Here is a 17317-nt window from a genome sequence, read left to right on the forward strand (position 1 = left end):
GGTCGTGCCCCTCCTGGTTCAGTGTCTGCTTTTGCTATCAGTAAGTCCTGAAATGTTCCAAAATCGTACCACGCGGCTATCGAAGGTGGCGGTGATCACACTTTTATTAAAAAACTTGAAAAAAATTGGAAACCTGCACTTATTCTCACTGAGGTTGAAACTGATACTCTAGCGTCCTCTTGGCATTTTGCTCTAGTTGGGAAATTCCTTTATGGTTTTCCAAAACTGGAGATCATTAGGAAAGAATTTAATGCTATGAAACTATTGGGCAGTGAGAACATTAGTCTACTAGATGGTTGGCATATACTTATTCAGCTATCTCACGATGCCGATTACACTCGCATTTTCTCTCGAAAAATTATTAAGATCGACAATCGTTTTATAAAAATTCTGAAATGGACTATCGATTTTGATCCAAAAGCGGAGTCCCCTATCATTTCAGTTTGGATAAAATTTGCAGGGTTAAAATTACATATGTTTAACATAGAAATCCTCTACTCTTTAGCAACTGCTTACGGTAAGTCTCTTAAGGTGGATAGTCTTACGCTTGCTGTCACCAGACCCTCTGTGACTTCTGTGTTAGTTGAGAGAGATATCACTCAACCAGCTCCGGATGAAATATGAATTGACACTATTCACAACGGGTATTGGCAAAAGGTTGAGATAAAACCACATACTCCTTATTACTCTCATTGTAGTATGTTTGGTCACAGTTCTACTATTTGTTATCGCTTGCATCCTCATCTAAGACCGAATGTCGCAAAAGATCAGTCACCTACCATCATTGCTGAGAAGGTCCAATCCGATCCTCTTTCCAACATCACAGTTCCAGATGAAGAACACCTTACTACAAGTGCAGATACAAATGTGCTGATACCACTTACTGTTATTGAAGAAAAAGACCCACTTACATGTCCAGAGACACCAGAGTACTCCTTCGACCCGATAGAAGATCAGTTGGTATAACAAGTAGTTACTTCTAATATTCAACAACCTACACATATCCTGCACACTTCATACCATTCCGCTGATCAGGTGAGTCAAAACGTGTCAATCTTCGGATGAGGAATGACAGGTCTATACAAGGAGGAACAAAAAAAACGGATGACGACTCGAGTTAGGAAATCTATTGGATGATACATTAGTTACTATTGACAATGACACTCATCTGACCAATTTATTAGCCCGCTCCTTCCCTAAAGTTAGAGGCAGATGCAAGACAAAATTGGGTCGCTCTCCAGCTGCCTGATACTCTAATTTTGACAATTTTTAGTTTTTTATTTAGATCTCTTATGTATTTTGTTGTATTTTCTCTTTTTTTAGAATCATATGATTTGATAATTTTTGTGTGAGCTGGGTGCCATATTTGGGACCTTCCACAAAATCTATGTACCCTTTTCTTATTTAATATATTAGTCATTGGGCTTTAAAATATATATATATATTAGGAGGGGGAAGCCCCTCCCATGGGGCGACAGCCCTAACCCATAAACATAGACTGGTCGACCCTGCTCCCTGAATCGATTCAGCCCCTAGGGAGCCCTGCGCCAATTACTAAATGAGGGTTTTAAAGAATAAATCTTTTTTAAAAAGTATAAGTATGATATTGATTTAGCCCTAAAGAAAATGCATAAAATTTAAATTTTTGGTACATATGATCTATTGCTTTAAATTAAAAGATAATGGGATATATCGAAGTTGTTTCATTAGCAAATCCATTCAATGAAATCGTAGATAATAGATATTAAATGACTTTAGAAATATTTTGGTTTTAGTATTTGAAAAAAAATGAGATTCAGAATTATGATAGTTATGAAGGAATCAAACTTATGATCAAATAATAAGGTTATAGAATAGGGTAATGGAACATAGGCTTAGAAAAATAACATCCCTGCCAAAAAATCAAAGAAATTCTTATCTCCTCTGCACAATCTTTTAACGTTTCTTGCGCAATGATAAAAATATCACTGTTTTTGGATTAAAACCCTCGCTTGCCATTCAACAACAGCAACAAGCCTTTATCCCACTAAGTGGGGTTGGCCACATGAATCTTTTTTCTTCATTATGTCTTATTGAGTGTCATATTTTCATTTAATTCAAATAGATTGAGATCAATTTTTATACAATATGCTCAAGTCTTTCAAGTTTACCTCTTTCTTTCTTAATATAAATCAAATCTAAAACATCCACTCTCCTAACAGGATCATCAAATGAACAATATTTAATGTGACCAAACCATCTAAGACGACTCTCTCTAATTTTATCTGCCACGGGAGCTACACCAACCATATCACGGATATATTCATTTCGCATTTTGTCTCTACGTGTCAAGTCACTCATCCACTTGGCATCCTCATCTCAGCAACACTTAACTTTGTTTTATGCATCTCTTTTAAAGGCCAACATTCTACGCCACTAAGCATTGCAGGTCTTACCACCATCTTATAAAATTTCCTTTCAGTCTAAGTGGTACTTTTTTATCACATAATGGGCCCTATGCATTCCTCAACTTCAACCAAACAACTTGAATTCTACTAATAACACCCGCAACCCTCGCTTTTCATTCAAGAAAAAAAAAGAAAAAAAAAAAACTACATTGAGTTCAATTTAATCCCTGTAAAAAGTATGTTAAATGATCTTCTCAGTGTGCTTCACACAAAACATCACTTAAAAGAGAATCCAATGTAGCACAAAAATAAACAATGAAATATACAAAAAAGAATTTTGTTAAAAGAACAGGATGAATACGAATGCATTAGAATTTAAAATAGAAAGTTGAACAGCAGAAACAATAAAATTCCTTACTGCAGCTTTATGAGTTGCTACATGTACAGTTTCTTTCTTACATTAGGAAGTACTCGGAAAAGTCAGGATATGAATAAATACTCACCATATTTGAATTTCAGCAATACTAGTTCTAAGGCTGCTCTCGCATCTTCAACACTATCGTGTCCTTTTCCTGATGCTTGGATCTGCCTCGAAAGAAACTTTTCAGATAGTACTCTCAAAGCTGTCTTATGCCCCTCGCTACAGGGGTTTTTGTATAAAATAGCAGAATCAATTATTAACTGATGAGATATCTTCATTGCTGACAGATCATTCTCAAGTGAGTGCCCGACAAGGATAGTTTCTTTGTAAACGAGTTTAAGAAACTCTTCCTGTAGAAGTAATAAAAATCAGTGTAAATCTTCCAAACAGGGACATTTACATACATACCAACCAGTTCTAATGTACTTATCTAACACCTAACCTTCAATTTTTACATTTACAACCAACATGTACAAAATCAAATACAAAACGTTGACATACCTGGATATCCTTGAGCATTGTTGTCACCCCATTCAGCATCTCCTCAGTAATTCCACTGTACCTGACCAAATAATCAACAAATTTAGACAAAAAGTCTAAAGAAATGATGTAGAAATTTTTTTGAACAAATCGAAGCAATAACTACGCTATTTTATCAAAAGATGAGACACTGCAATTTCTTTGGTTTGAAAGCATAACATTTCAAGTATTAATTACTAAATGAAACGGATTGATACTGGAGTTAAATCACAATAATGGAAGCAAATATTATTAAGATAAAAAAAACTAAGGTTACAATCAAGATTCAAACGAAAACAAAAACACAACATGAATATCCGACTAGGGCCTGAAAGTGACATCCAAGGACAGAGATGTCAAGGCTTGGTGTTTGGCAGTTGAGTAGGGCAAGGATGGAAATGGATGGGTAGAACAGGGAAGGCTGGGAGGCTAGTGGTGGGAAGCATGGAGAAGAGGGTCTCAGGTGGCCAGTGTAGTAAGGCTGGTGGAAGGAGATGGCACAGAGATTGATGGTGGGATAGAAGGTGGGGCGGCGGTTGGGAACAGGAGGGAAGGAGGTAAGAAGCAGGCCGACGGCTGGAAACTGGAAAGGGGTAGGGTGGCAGCAAACTGATGGATGGAATGGCTTGCACTGGCTGGATAACAATGGTTAAGCGCAAGAGTGCGTAGGGGAGGTAGCTAAAGGTCATCGTTCCCTTGGAGCAAGATATAGCCGAAGCACCACCTATCCTTGGAAACAACTCTAGCAAGGAAAACCACCTAGAGGCGGAAATCTGAAATCAGAAAACCAAAATGAACCCTAACTCATCAAACAACATATTTATAATAGATAGGTAGGAGAGAATTGGGACAAAGCATCCCCCAATATGTCGTGTTCTAACAATAGGCTCAAGTATGTAACTAGTCCTCAAAAATGAGAAAAAAACCCTCATCATAGTTACAAAAGATGGATGTAAATGATATGATAAGATAATATAATAGACTACATAGGAGAATGATTTAAAAATTTTGGAATGGTCATGATTGAATAAAAAATTGACACTTATTTTCTTATACTAAATTATTATATTTGACTAGCATGCATATAAATACTGTCACTGTTGGATCCCAATCCCCAGATATGAAAAGTGGAGGTTTGCATTAGATAGTCAACAACCAACTTAAAATTCGTCGAAAATCATGACATGAATGCCTTAGAACCTTGTGTAAATGCTAGGTTGTCCCTTGAAAACAACGTGCTGTATAAACTGAATGCGGTAAAAAGTGTGCAAGGGCCGCTACACCGACGCCCGTGTAATGTCAAATAGGTATGAGTTCCCACATTACAGACAAATGTGAGTAAAGAAGTTACTCCATGAAATAATATTATGATAGAATATTGAAATATATATACTCTTACAGGTTAATTAATAAAATTAGTTAACATTATGGTTCACAAGAAGATAAATATCTAATGTATTCAAGAAACTAAATGGGTCTGAGAAAAGACTATGGAGATTGATAGTTTAGGTCTCCAACCTTGGTATTCAGATAGGAGTCATAATAGAATAGTGTAGGTGTAATTATAGATAAGAGTTTAAAAGATAATGTTGTGAAAATTAATGGAATTTGAAATAAGTACAATAATATTTTTAATATTATAAGTGCTTATGATTCTCAAGTATGTTTAGATATAAGTTCAAAAGAAAAATTTTGGAATGACCTAAAAAAATTAATACAAATGATAGCTCGCGAAGAAAGACTTTTTAATGGAGAAGATTTAAATGAACACATTGGTAGAGAAGTAAAAGATTTTAGAAATATTCATGGTGGCTATGATTTTGGAGTGATTAATAAAAAATGTAGAGTCATATTAGGTTTTATTCAGCGTATGATTTTATTATTGCTAATACTTTATTAAGAAAAAAAGATAAACATATTATTATATATAAGAATAAATCTAATAAAACACAAATTGATTATTTTCTTATCAGAAGCAGAAATCGTGAAGAATGTAAAGAATGTAATGTCATTCAAACTGAGAAATTAAGTATTCAACATCGATTATTAGTTCAGAATTTTAAGATAAAGAGTTACAGTAGAATACTAATGAATCATTGTCATAGAATTAGATAGTGACACCTAAAAGATACAAATAAAATTATTTTTACGAGTAAAATTACATATTTTAGGATTTGGATGTTAATGAAGAATCAAATTCTATGTGGGATAAAGTAACAAACTGTATTAAACAAGTGACAAAAGATGTACTTGGAGAATTAGAAGGAGATATTTTTATAAATAAAAATAGTTGATAGAATAATATTGTGCAAGAAAAAATAAAATATAAGAAGTTGTGTTATCAGAATTGATTTAAATGTAAAAGATTAGAGAACAAAGAACAATATAAGGTGACCCGTAGGGAGTGTAAAAGAACAATTTGTGCTGCTAAAAATTCTGCTTTTAGTGATCTTTATAATAAATTAGATACTAAAGATAGTGAAAAATATAAGTATAAACTAGCAAAACAAAGAGAAAAGAAAAGTAAAAAATTTAACTCAAATAAAGTGTATTAAAGATGAAAACCAAGAAGTGTTCTTAGAAAAAAAACATTCAGCATAGGTGGGTGAGCTATTTGATAAACTTTTCAATGAATTTTCTAAAAATATGATCATAATATCATTAATAATAATAATATATTTTATTTTAATCGTCGCATTAGTAAAAAAAAGTTTATGAGGCTTTAAATTAAACCAATGATGGAAAATCAATAGGACCAAATGATATCCCAATTGAAGTGTGGAAATATTTAAGAGATTTGGGAGTTTCTTGGCTTACTAAACTTTTTAATATTATTTTGCTTACTAAACTTTTTAATATTATTTTAAAAACTAAAAAAATGTCTGAGTAGAGGAAGATTATTTTGGTACCAATTTTTAAGAATGCATAAGAGTACAAGTCATAGAGGAATTAAGTTGATGTTTCATACTTTAAAGTTATGGGAGAGGGTAATTGAACATAGGTTAAGATGTACTACAAAGATTTCTCAAAATCAGTTCGGATTTATGACGGGCAGGTCTACTATGGAAGCTATACATTTATTGAGAGGATTGATGGAGAAGTATAAAAAGAATAAGGAGGATCTGTATATTATTTTTACTGATTTAGAAAAAGCCTACGATAAGGTTCCAAGAGAAATGAGTTTTATAGAAGAAAGGTGTTGATATGACTTATATTCAAGTCATTAAAAATATGTATACTAGAGTTAAAAAATATGTACACTAGAGTTGTTACTTGTGTTTGAAAAGGAGGAGGATTGACTAGATATTTTTATTGACCCAATACTTTCGTATTTTAGATGGATTAAATTGGTAATCGGCTTTAAGCCCATATCTTTTTGCTTTAGTTATTGATGGTCTTACTGAACATTTACAGGAGGATGCACCTTAGCGTCTGCTTTTCGTTGATGATATCCTTCTTGTGCATAAGATTAGAGAAAGAGTTAAGAAAAAACTTGAATTATGGAGGTTTACGTTGGAGACAAAAGACATTCGTTTGAGTTGAACTAAAACTAAATACATGGAATGAAATTTTCATGGTAGTAGCTCTAGTGGCAGAGTTGGAACAATGGGCGATCAAATCATTAAAAGGTGTGAACACTTTAGATATCTCGGGTCTATTGTTTAAAGTGTGGTGATATAGATGGGGATGTTATTAATAGAATTCAAGTTGGTTGATTGAAGTGGAGGAATGCATTGGGCCTATTGTGTGATAGAAAAGTACTACTTAGACTGAAAGAAAAATATTATAAGATGGTGGTGAGACCTGCAATGCTCTATGATGCAGAATGTTGGCCTTTAAAAGAGAAGCATAAAACAAAGTAAAGTGCTCCTAAGATGAGAATGCTTAGGTGGATGAGTGGCTTGACATTTAGAGACAAAATGCAAAATGAATATATCTGTGATAGAGTTGGTGTAGCCCCAGTGGCAGGTAAAATTAAAGAGAGTCGTCTCAGATGGTCTGGTCACATTAAATATCGACCATCTGATGATCCAGTTAAAAGAGTAGATGTTTTAGATTCGACTTATGTTAAGAAAGGCAGAGGTAGACATAAAAAGACTTGGGCATATCGTATAAAAAATGATCTAAATTTATTAGAATTGAATGAAAATATGACATTCAATAGGACGCAATGGAGAAAAAAAGATTCATGTAGCCGACCCACGTTAGTGGGATAAAGGCTTGTTGTTGTTGTTATTGACTAGCATGCATATTATTATTATTATTATTTTCACTATGTTATTGTAATTAGAGTAGCTCCAATGGCAGAGAAGATTAGAGAGAGTTTCCATAGATGGTTTGGTCAAATTAAATGTCGATCACCTGATAAGCCAATTAAGAGAGTAGATGTTTTAGATTTGAAGAATGTTAAGGAAGGTAGAAGGTAGACCTAAAAAGATTTGGGTATGTTGTATAAAAATGATCTTAATTTATTAGAATTAAATAAAAATATAACTTTCACTTGGACACAATGGAGAAAAAAATTCATACAGCCGACCCAATTAGGGGATAAAGGCTTGTTGTTGTAGTTGTACATTGTTGTAGTTTAGAAATATCAACATTTACTAGTTGATTGATAGCTCATGTTATTTTAAATGGAACAATTTCAATTTAAACTTAAATTTGAAAAAGGGCGACAGAAGGGAATGTTTATATAAGACAATCAATTTGGAGGAATGTAATTTTTTTTTAATTATTTTAATTAATTTTCTTTCGTTAGTGACCCATTAATTTTATTTGAATAATTATTAATTAATGAAGAAAATTGATTTTTACCGTTCGACTGTCTAATCCCATCTTAATAAATCCAAGCCATAGGTGAGGTCATCACATATAAAGTAGCTAATCACACAAAGAAAGCAACAACAACAAATCAGTCTGTTAAGAACAGTTGGAACAACACTCTCCCACAGAGTTCCATACCAGGGATGAACGGTTATTGACTTAGATATACAATAAAAACCGGCCACGCGCTGAAACAGGAAAATGGCGTAATGGTCTAAAAGATGAATTTGAAGTAAGCTGCAACCATAAGCCAAATCAAACGAGATAATGAATAACACCAGAAAACATGCCCCATTCTCATACAATCACCAAATGCATATTTTACAAGGACATAAACAAAAAAAAAAGACAGTCAACCAGAGTTCTTGCAACTTTTAAGAATTCGCTAGTGTGAATATCACCACACATGATTTGCATAGATCACTCTAGCCATGAACTATATAGTCCATTTTGAACCAAGATTTACAATTCAATAAAAAAATGTACGAAATGATCAAGTAATTGGATAACCAAATAAAGTCTTCTTGTTACATATTTAAGATTGATAGTCCTTATCAAAGGCGTCCTTGTTTTAATTTAACCAAGGGTTAGTTTGCCATGAGCAAATTGTACAAAAGCATAAGACTCAAAGCCAAAAGAACTAGGTTAAGGAATTGACTACAAAGAGTTAACACCTTGGGTCAGTTCCAAAAAAGCGTTATGTAAGTTTAAAAAATTAGAAGATTAATTTCATCAAAAAGATCAGCTGGATCACCAAACCCAAAGCATATGCTTAAGCTATTCAATGAAGAAGAAAAATGCACTATCCCAGATGAGCTTAAGCCAAATTGATAGCCGAGGGAAATACTATCCCTGGTAGAGTAGTTGATATTAATTATTAAGCATACCTAGTATTGTAATCAAGGATAGAGTTGAAAGGTTTAACAAGCTTGTCTAGCACAACCTGCATCAAAGAATAAGAAATAAATAGAGCTGCAAAAATAAAGTTGCAAAAAAAGAATATTAAAAATAAAATAAAAAACAAATTTCAATATGCTCCAAAAAGGAATTTAGAAAAATTCATTAAGGAACCACAAGAGCAACTAAACTAGAACGTTGCTAGAACATAAATAACTGACAGATATCAAATCCTGCCAATGGAACAATACAAACTAAAAGCATAAATTCGAATTAATAAAATAGAATAAGTTTCATAAAAAATCAGCTTGACTAGATTGAGCAGACATGTTAAAGAAGTTGTCATTAAAAATATAAAAAAAATGTTCTTTCAAAAAAAAAAAAAAGGAAAAGGAAAATAAAAAATTTAATTTTATAAAAAAAATGTTCTTTCAAAAAAAAAAAAAAGGAAAATAAAAAATTTAATTTTTTTGTCAATTACATCTCCATTAATTCCACATCAACCATATTACACCAAGCCTAATAGTCCACCTTACTCACTTCACGCCAGTTCGGTAATTGGTAGGATTAATTTTGTGGCCTTCGAGAATTTGCCCCCTGGACTCTCGTTGTTGAGAAAGTTTTCAGTTATATATTCCAGATTAAATTTTTGGAAGCTAGATTGTAGAGAAGACACTCCCTAGAGATTTCACTCTCATTTTGAGAGAATTTCCTTATTTGGGGTTATAGGTTTCTCATATTGCGTCTATGGTCAATTAGCCCTCCGACAACCCAAAAATATTTTCGATTAAGACTAGTCATTAACACTAAATATTCAACATATAATAACAACATAGTTAAAGAGGATGGTGGTAAAAATGATGACAAATCCAATCAAAATCCTATGGTTTCCTCGTCCCGGGTCGTCCTGGTCCCTAATCTACTTGATTAGAGGAGATTGTCGATCCAACTTGATTGAAAAATCCTTGTTAGTAATCATGGGTTACATTATCTAAGGGATTCTTATAGATATAAGGTGAATGTTTGTCTGAGAGAATAAATTTAAATCGACATTAGCTGACATAAAAATTTTATGTCAATTAAAAGTACCATTATGGTTCACAACTTAAATGATAAAAAATCATTTGGGAACATACGAGCTACTGACGACAAACCACAAGGTCAGATGACTTCGATCATAACCGCTATTTTTGTGGAGTTGTAAGACTACTCGAGCCATGTTCTTAATGACGTGATATTACTTTGAGTATGAATATAATGATACCCTCGATATAACATTTGCACTCTATGAGCTAAATTCAATAAAAAATTTATCACCTTTGACAAATTGTTATGAAATGTGAATGGAGTTTGCTTTAAGTTTTGATGCAGTTGATTTTAACATAAATGCTTTGATTTGTTTGTTTTAAGCCTTTAGTGGATTGATTTTAACTTGAGTATCTCAATTTATTATTTTGAGATCTTAATTTGAGAGTTGATTTAAGAATTGATTACTTCAATTGAGATATTCTAACTCGACTTTCATCGAAGATTTGAACATTTGAAATACTTAAGTATATAATTTATTTTAAATGTTGACATTTAAATATCTCTAAAATACTAGTCACATTAACTCTAACCGTAATGAAGATGATTGGACAAAGTGATTTAAACTTGTAAATTTTTATACTTTTTATTTGGACATTTTTAAAATTACTAGATTCATCAACTCTGGTCCTTAAAAAGAATAATCTGACTAAACTGATTCAAACTTGTATTTATATTTATTTTTTGGACATTATTTAAAGTACTACACTTGTCAACTCCAGTATTTAAGAGGAGGAAGATCAAACTAGTTGGGTAGGACTTACAAATTTTATAATTGTTATTTGGACATTATTGAAAGTACTAAACTCATCAACTCTTGCCCTTATGAGGAAAATAACTAGATTAATTGATTTGGACTTGTAAATTTATTTTATAGATTGTGTGACTCATTTGATTTGATTGTTTTTTTGTGAAAATATAGAAGGATCAGCTAATTGGAGACAATTTGAGAAACTCCTTGATTAGTTTTATTCCCTTCTTATTTACGTTTATTTCGAAATAATTTCCTTTCCATGTTTAGGGTAGATATTTTTGGTAAGATTATAAATTAAGAGGGACCGGCTTACTTATGGATGTAACCTTTGGGTCGAAGATTAAACAAAAAGAATTCTAAGAATTTCCCCTTACGTTTTTCTACAAGGTATCAGAGCTTCTTCTGACCGTTCTAGTCAGCGCCATTTGTCTTCGACACTAGCGCGTTAATCTTTGTTTTCACTTGGTCGTTTGTCTCCTTCCTGTGCGTGCGTGGCATAAGAGTTGAAGCCCTTGCTTTCGCCTTTGATCTACCGATTCACGGAAGACAGATGCAACATCACAAAGTACATAGAAGCCTTTGCTTCGCTTGTCTCGCACGCACGAGTCACAGGCTCCATTCGAACATAATCCTCGCTGCAACCACCAAAATCCCTTCAGCTAGTCTGCAGGCCCTCCTCTACTCGATCCTACAGCCTCTGGAGACTCTCCAACAGCCAAAATTCTCCTTGCAACAGTCAGAATCCTTCCAAACAGTCTACAGGCCATCCCTCTAGTGGCCCAACATTCTTCATTGATCCTTCCCAGCCAAGCTGACCTGCCTTGAAAAGGATCAGACCAAGCAGAGTGGCGGCCAAAAAACCTGCAACCAAGGTTGGCTAGCAAGTTGCACCTAAGGTTGGTTAGCAAGTTGCAGCCAAGGTTTGCTAGCAAGCTGCAGCCAGCCAAGTTTTCCCTTATCCAGCCCTAAACATGCATAAGGTTTATGACCAAGTACGACATGAAGATGTCTACTTCTACTTTGAATGTTAGTTCTGAGTCAAAGACCATTAATTGTGTTTAAACCGCCTTTAACCTCTTTTCCTTTATCACAAACTACAAACTCAATGGCCATAACTTTCTTCAATGGTCCAGATTTGTGTTTATGTACATTCATGGAAAAAAAGAGAAATATCTCACAGAAAAGGGCACAGTTCTTGAGCTCACTGATCATAACCATCATACATGGAAGATTTAAGGCCATATGATTATGTCTTGGTTAGTCAACTCAATGGCTATTGACATAAGAGAAAATTTCTTGCTCTACAAAACAACCAATGAAAACTGGAAGGCTATAAGAGAGACTTAGTCAAGTACTGAGAATACTGCAAAGTTGTTTGAGAACAAAACCAAACAACATGATCTTCGTCAAGTAGAGCTAAGCGTCACCCAAAATTTCAACACCTTTACAAAATATTGCTTCAATTAGATATGTTCGAAACATTTATGTCAAAATATCCGCTTGATGCCATGATGTATAAGTCCATCATCGAGAACTATCAAAGTTCTATTGAGACTAACCGATGAATCGGACTAAATGAGACAGGAACATGAGAACAAATCTATTCCACTTTTGCTGAAGTTAGAAGAGGAGAGTAGAATAAAAGCTTATGATGATTGGAAATGAGAGTTCATGGATACAATGTAAATTTATGAAATTTAACTGCTTTAAATATCGTTTTTCTTCTTTACTTATCATGATTTGCACATGTAAAAGTTGTTTTTGGTGGTTTTGTGCATATACAAGGGTTGAATACATGTTATGAAGCCAGAAAACTAAGTTGAGTAATTTGTACACTGGTGTAATAACGCGACCTTGCAGCTTAAATACGCTACACTGAGGCTTAATTACGTCAGATTTGTTGTATGGTCGTACACCAGGCTTCGACATAGCTACACCGTTTTATGGGGTAATTATGCCATTCTAGGGCATAGCTCTTCTGTTAAGCAACTTCTCAGATTTTAATACCAAGCTTGGCCTCTATAATATTTACGACCCTGTCTGAGAGGGTGTGAAAATATAAAGTATAGAACTACCTATTAATTGGAGATAATTTGAGAAACTCCTTGATTGGTTTTATTCTTTCTATATATGTTTAATTCAGAATTTTTACCTTTTTATGTTTAAGCTAGACATACTTGATAAATTTGTAATTTAGGAGGGACCAATTTACCTATATGTGTAACATTAGGGTTGAAGATTAAAAAACAAGAATTCTAAGAATTCCCACTCAAGTTTGTTTTTACAGTTTTCATAATAATTTGAGTAAAAATATCATTTTAACCCGCACATCATTCTCAAACTGTTCAAATTTAAGACTTATTCAATTTGGTGGAACACATGCAATTGAATTAAACTAGCCTGCATAGCATTCTCAAACTGTTTACTAAAACATTAAGCAATCTAGCTGGAGCAAATGCAGACGATTTAAGCTTTTGATTTTAAGTTGGCCCTCACAACGTCCTCATACCTTTTAATTGAAAATTTAACATAAAAATCAAAACATATGCGGGCTTTCAGAATTCATATATTTAGAAATTTATGCATGCTTTTACAAAGTGATCTGTACACTTCTTAGAGCAAGATATTTTAAAAAATTTCAAATTAGCCCACAACATTCTCAAGACAAACAAATATAATCGTTTAACATGGAACCCATGCGGACTAACATGCTTATGTATATGCATCTTCATGCATAATGCACTTGCAAAATGCAATTATACAATTATACAATATTATGTGTTTTTGTAAGGTGTCATTTCATGATGTTTAATGCATTTACAATGAGCAATTACATAGTTTTTTATGTTCTAGCAAGTTGTAATATAATATTTGAAGCATTTATATGATGCAATTGCATATTATTAAATACTCACACATCTTTTGAGGCAAAATATTACATTTAGAAATGCTTGAAGCACAAAAGCATGATTTAAAAAAAAATAAATAAATTTGAAATGCGTGTCTCGATTGCACACAAAATTTTATTTTGGGTTTTAAAAAGAATCATCTTTTGTTTGTTTGTCAGTAGATGTATTACGAATTCGGTGACAATATTTGATTTGAAAAATATCATTGGAATATATATATATATATAGTTAGTTAGTTAAAAGATGTCGTCTCCCACGCTCGGCTCTGCTAGGGTTTCGACCCATGTCAAACCCTAGAAACCTTTACCGCATAAGATCATTTCTCCGACGTCGTCTCTCCGTCCTCTCAGTTGTTGCCGACTCGCACTGCTTTGACGTCGACTGCAGCTCCCGTCTCGTCGTCTCTGTTCGAAGCTGATAGAGTTCGCATTTCGTCGTCGCTGTTCGATTACATCTCACGGAAGACGGGAAGGGGTCATGTCTTCCTCCTTCATCTTCCTTCATCACTGAACACGGGAAGGGGTTGCGTGCTCGTTTCCTCCTCGACTCAGCTCGACAGCACCGAGTGCTTAGTCTCTTCGGTTCTTGACCGTCTTCGGCTCGTCATTCCTGCCCTCTGACCGACTTGACAGGGTTTTTAATTGTTGTGATGGAGCTTCCTTCTTCTTCGGTTGAACCTGACAAAGCCTTCTTAGCCCACGTGGTGGGTAATCATCAGGTGGAGACGGCGGTTGTTGGTGACTTGCCCATTTATTAAGAATACAAGCAGAAAAAGTAGAAAAAACAACATTCTTTTTCTCGGAGTTAGACATTTCAATCCTGACTGACAAATTCAATTTTGCTCTTATTGAAAAATTTCAGTGGGGGCACCCACCTATGGAAGTTATCAGGAAAAGCTTTGATGATCTCAAATTAGCAAGAAACTGGAAAGTGGGGCTCATAGATGGGAGACGTGTATTGATTCAATTAACCGTGACTGAAGACTACACTCGGATTTTCTCCAAAAAATATCTCAGCATTGCTGGTAAATCAATGAAGCTACTCAAGTGGTCTCCTGATTTTGACCCCAATCATGAACCTCCTAATGTACTGGTGTGGTTCAGTCTACCAGGTCTCAAGCTGCACTTTTTTCATCATCAGGTTATTTACTCTATTGGGGCCATATTTGGGGACCATATGAAGCTAGATCTACCAACTTTCAACCTAACCAAAACTTCTGTGACCAGAATACTTGTGGAAAGAGATATTACTTTACCAGATGTTACTGAAGTCGGGTTAGGCACAACTCATAATGGATATTGGCAACAAATTGTCATAGAGCATAGACCGCCTTACTGTTCTCATTGTAAGATGTTTGGGCATACACTTGATAAATGTCATAAGTTTCATCCTAATTTGAAATCTAAAGATCAAGTGAATAAGGATGTAATCTAAACATATCTGTTCCATCTAGAGAGAAAGCTACCACAAGACATGTTTTGAATATCGCTAAAGATCAACCACTTACCATCCCTGCTGAGAAGGTGCAAACCGATCATTTACCCAACATTGCAGTTCCTGATGAAGATCATCCTACTACAGGTACAGATCCAAAAGTGTTTATACCACTCACTGTTATTGAAGAAGACTCACTTACATGCCAAGACACACGAGAGTGCTTCTTTAATTCAATCAAAGATCAACTGATACAACAAGCAGTTACTTCTAAATGTTTAACATCTCACACATGTAGGACACAATTTAGACCAATCCACTGATCAGGCCAGCCAATCTTCGAATAAGGAATGCCAGGTCTATTCCAGAAGGAAGAAGAAGACTGGAGGCCGACTTGAGCTTGGAAACTTATTGAATGATACTTTGGTCACTACTGACAATGACACTCATCTTACCAATTTATTAGATGGCTCCTTTCCTAGAACTAAAGGTAAAGGCAAAGCAAAATTGGGTCGCTCTCTAGCTACCGATACTACGTTTTTTGGCATTTTTTGTTTTTTTTCTTTAAGTCTCTTGTAATTTTCTGTATTTTCTCTTTTTTTTTGAATCATTTGTGGGTGATGGTTATCGTGGGGGAAGGGTGTCATGCTTGGGCCCTTCCACACAATCTATATGTATCCTTATTTTCTTTTAATATATTAGCCTTTGGGCTTTCTCAAGAAAAAAATATATATAGTTAGTTAGTTAGTCCAAAATCACTTGGGGTTTGATTTTGGGGTAAAGTCAAATAGCTGAATCATCTTTCTATTCCTAATTACTCAAATTTCTTTTTAAAAAGAAAAAAAAGATTACAAAAAAAAAAGTTAGTCCCATTACCATTTATAAAAAGCATTTATTTACCGCAAAACCTGCACATCTAAACATATATAAAAATTGAGCCTCCCCAAGGAAAAAAATCACCGCATATTTCCCTCCCGCAAGACATCTATCATGTCAAATATTCTTTTGTCAGCTTTGGAATGGATCTTCTTGTAAAGAAAAATGGCAGCATCAATTGTGCCCTCAACATATATCGAGCAACCGCAGACGTTGTGCTGGAACTCGAATGATACTGTCTCGTTAGGCGAAGTGAGAAGGTACATATGGAATGCATGGCCTTCAAGATGCTATTCAGGAACACCCACGATCTCTAGTTGTTTCTTAGGATCTCTGATCATCTTTATCTTGTTGACGTAAAATGAGACACCCAGCTTCTGAAAGCAAGAAATAAAAGCTTTAGCTGTACCAGACGCATCTCGTTTGCCTGCTTGATGAGATTCCATCACCTGCAATGAATAGCCTGAAAATGCTCCAGGAAACTGCTCAGCCATGATTTCCATAGCTGCAAGAAATGCAGCAACCTGTTTCCCCATCTGTGGAGAAATTACTGCATAAACATTTGCATCTTTTACCGTCTTATACAACAATTCCCTGTCTCCTCCCGTTGTGCCCATCACAAATGGCTAGTTTGCAATAAAGTTCAGCATTTCCATTCACTGCATCAGGCACTGTATAGTCAACCACGATAACAATGGGATATTCATCATATACGGCAGAAAGGACATTCTCTCTTTCAGATGGACCGTGGATCATAACCTATACATTACCAATTTGTAAAGTTCTATTCAATTTCTCCAAATTGCTGAATGTTACAAGAACTAATTGGAGGCCTGCTGCATCAGCAACCGCCATGCCCATTCTTCCAGCACACCCATTTATCAAGATTAGAAAAGAAAGGCCTGGCCGTTCGGTGGCCGGAGTTTTAAAAAGACTTGTAGCAGCATAAGCTCTGACAATGGAAGTGTTGGGTCTCCAAGGGCAGCTCCTGCTCTTATCAAACAAGGAATTGCGCAGCCTCGGACTTCCCATGAGATAAGGGTAGTATTGAGGCTAAGCGAACTCATTGTCTCTAGGAATTCGCTTACTAAGAACTTCAAAATTAGGCTTTAATGCTGTCTTAAGCCCCAGAAGTTGAAATTGCGGCGGAAACGTCTTACATTGGCCTTTCCAGCTAAATCCGGCGACCATATATATATATATATATATA

At 34.7% G+C, this 17317-nt stretch overlaps 2 protein-coding genes across 8 annotated transcripts in view; both read right to left on the reverse strand.

Moving 5' to 3' along the window:
• LOC110020148 (small RNA degrading nuclease 5-like) overlaps positions 1–17317 on the reverse strand; it is a 112642-nt gene that overhangs the window by 23850 nt on the left and 71475 nt on the right. For all 7 annotated transcript variants that reach the window (XM_020718145.1, XM_020718144.1, XM_020718143.1 and 4 more), the window contains 3 exons: positions 9039–9094; positions 3310–3370; positions 2891–3158 (listed from right to left, as the gene is read on the reverse strand). In XM_020718145.1, the coding sequence (XP_020573804.1) occupies positions 2891–3158; positions 3310–3370; positions 9039–9094 (385 nt within the window). The remainder of the gene's footprint in view (positions 1–2890; positions 3159–3309; positions 3371–9038; positions 9095–17317) is intronic.
• Positions 16165–16809, reverse strand: LOC110020149 (probable 4-hydroxy-tetrahydrodipicolinate reductase 1, chloroplastic). The gene is given in 1 exon segment (XM_020718149.1): positions 16165–16809. A coding segment is annotated over 1 exon segment (537 nt). The 5' UTR covers positions 16725–16809; the 3' UTR covers positions 16165–16187.

This window comes from Phalaenopsis equestris, unplaced genomic scaffold (genome assembly GCF_001263595.1).
Source record: "Phalaenopsis equestris unplaced genomic scaffold, ASM126359v1 Scaffold000094, whole genome shotgun sequence".
NCBI classification, from domain to species: domain Eukaryota; kingdom Viridiplantae; phylum Streptophyta; class Magnoliopsida; order Asparagales; family Orchidaceae; genus Phalaenopsis; species Phalaenopsis equestris.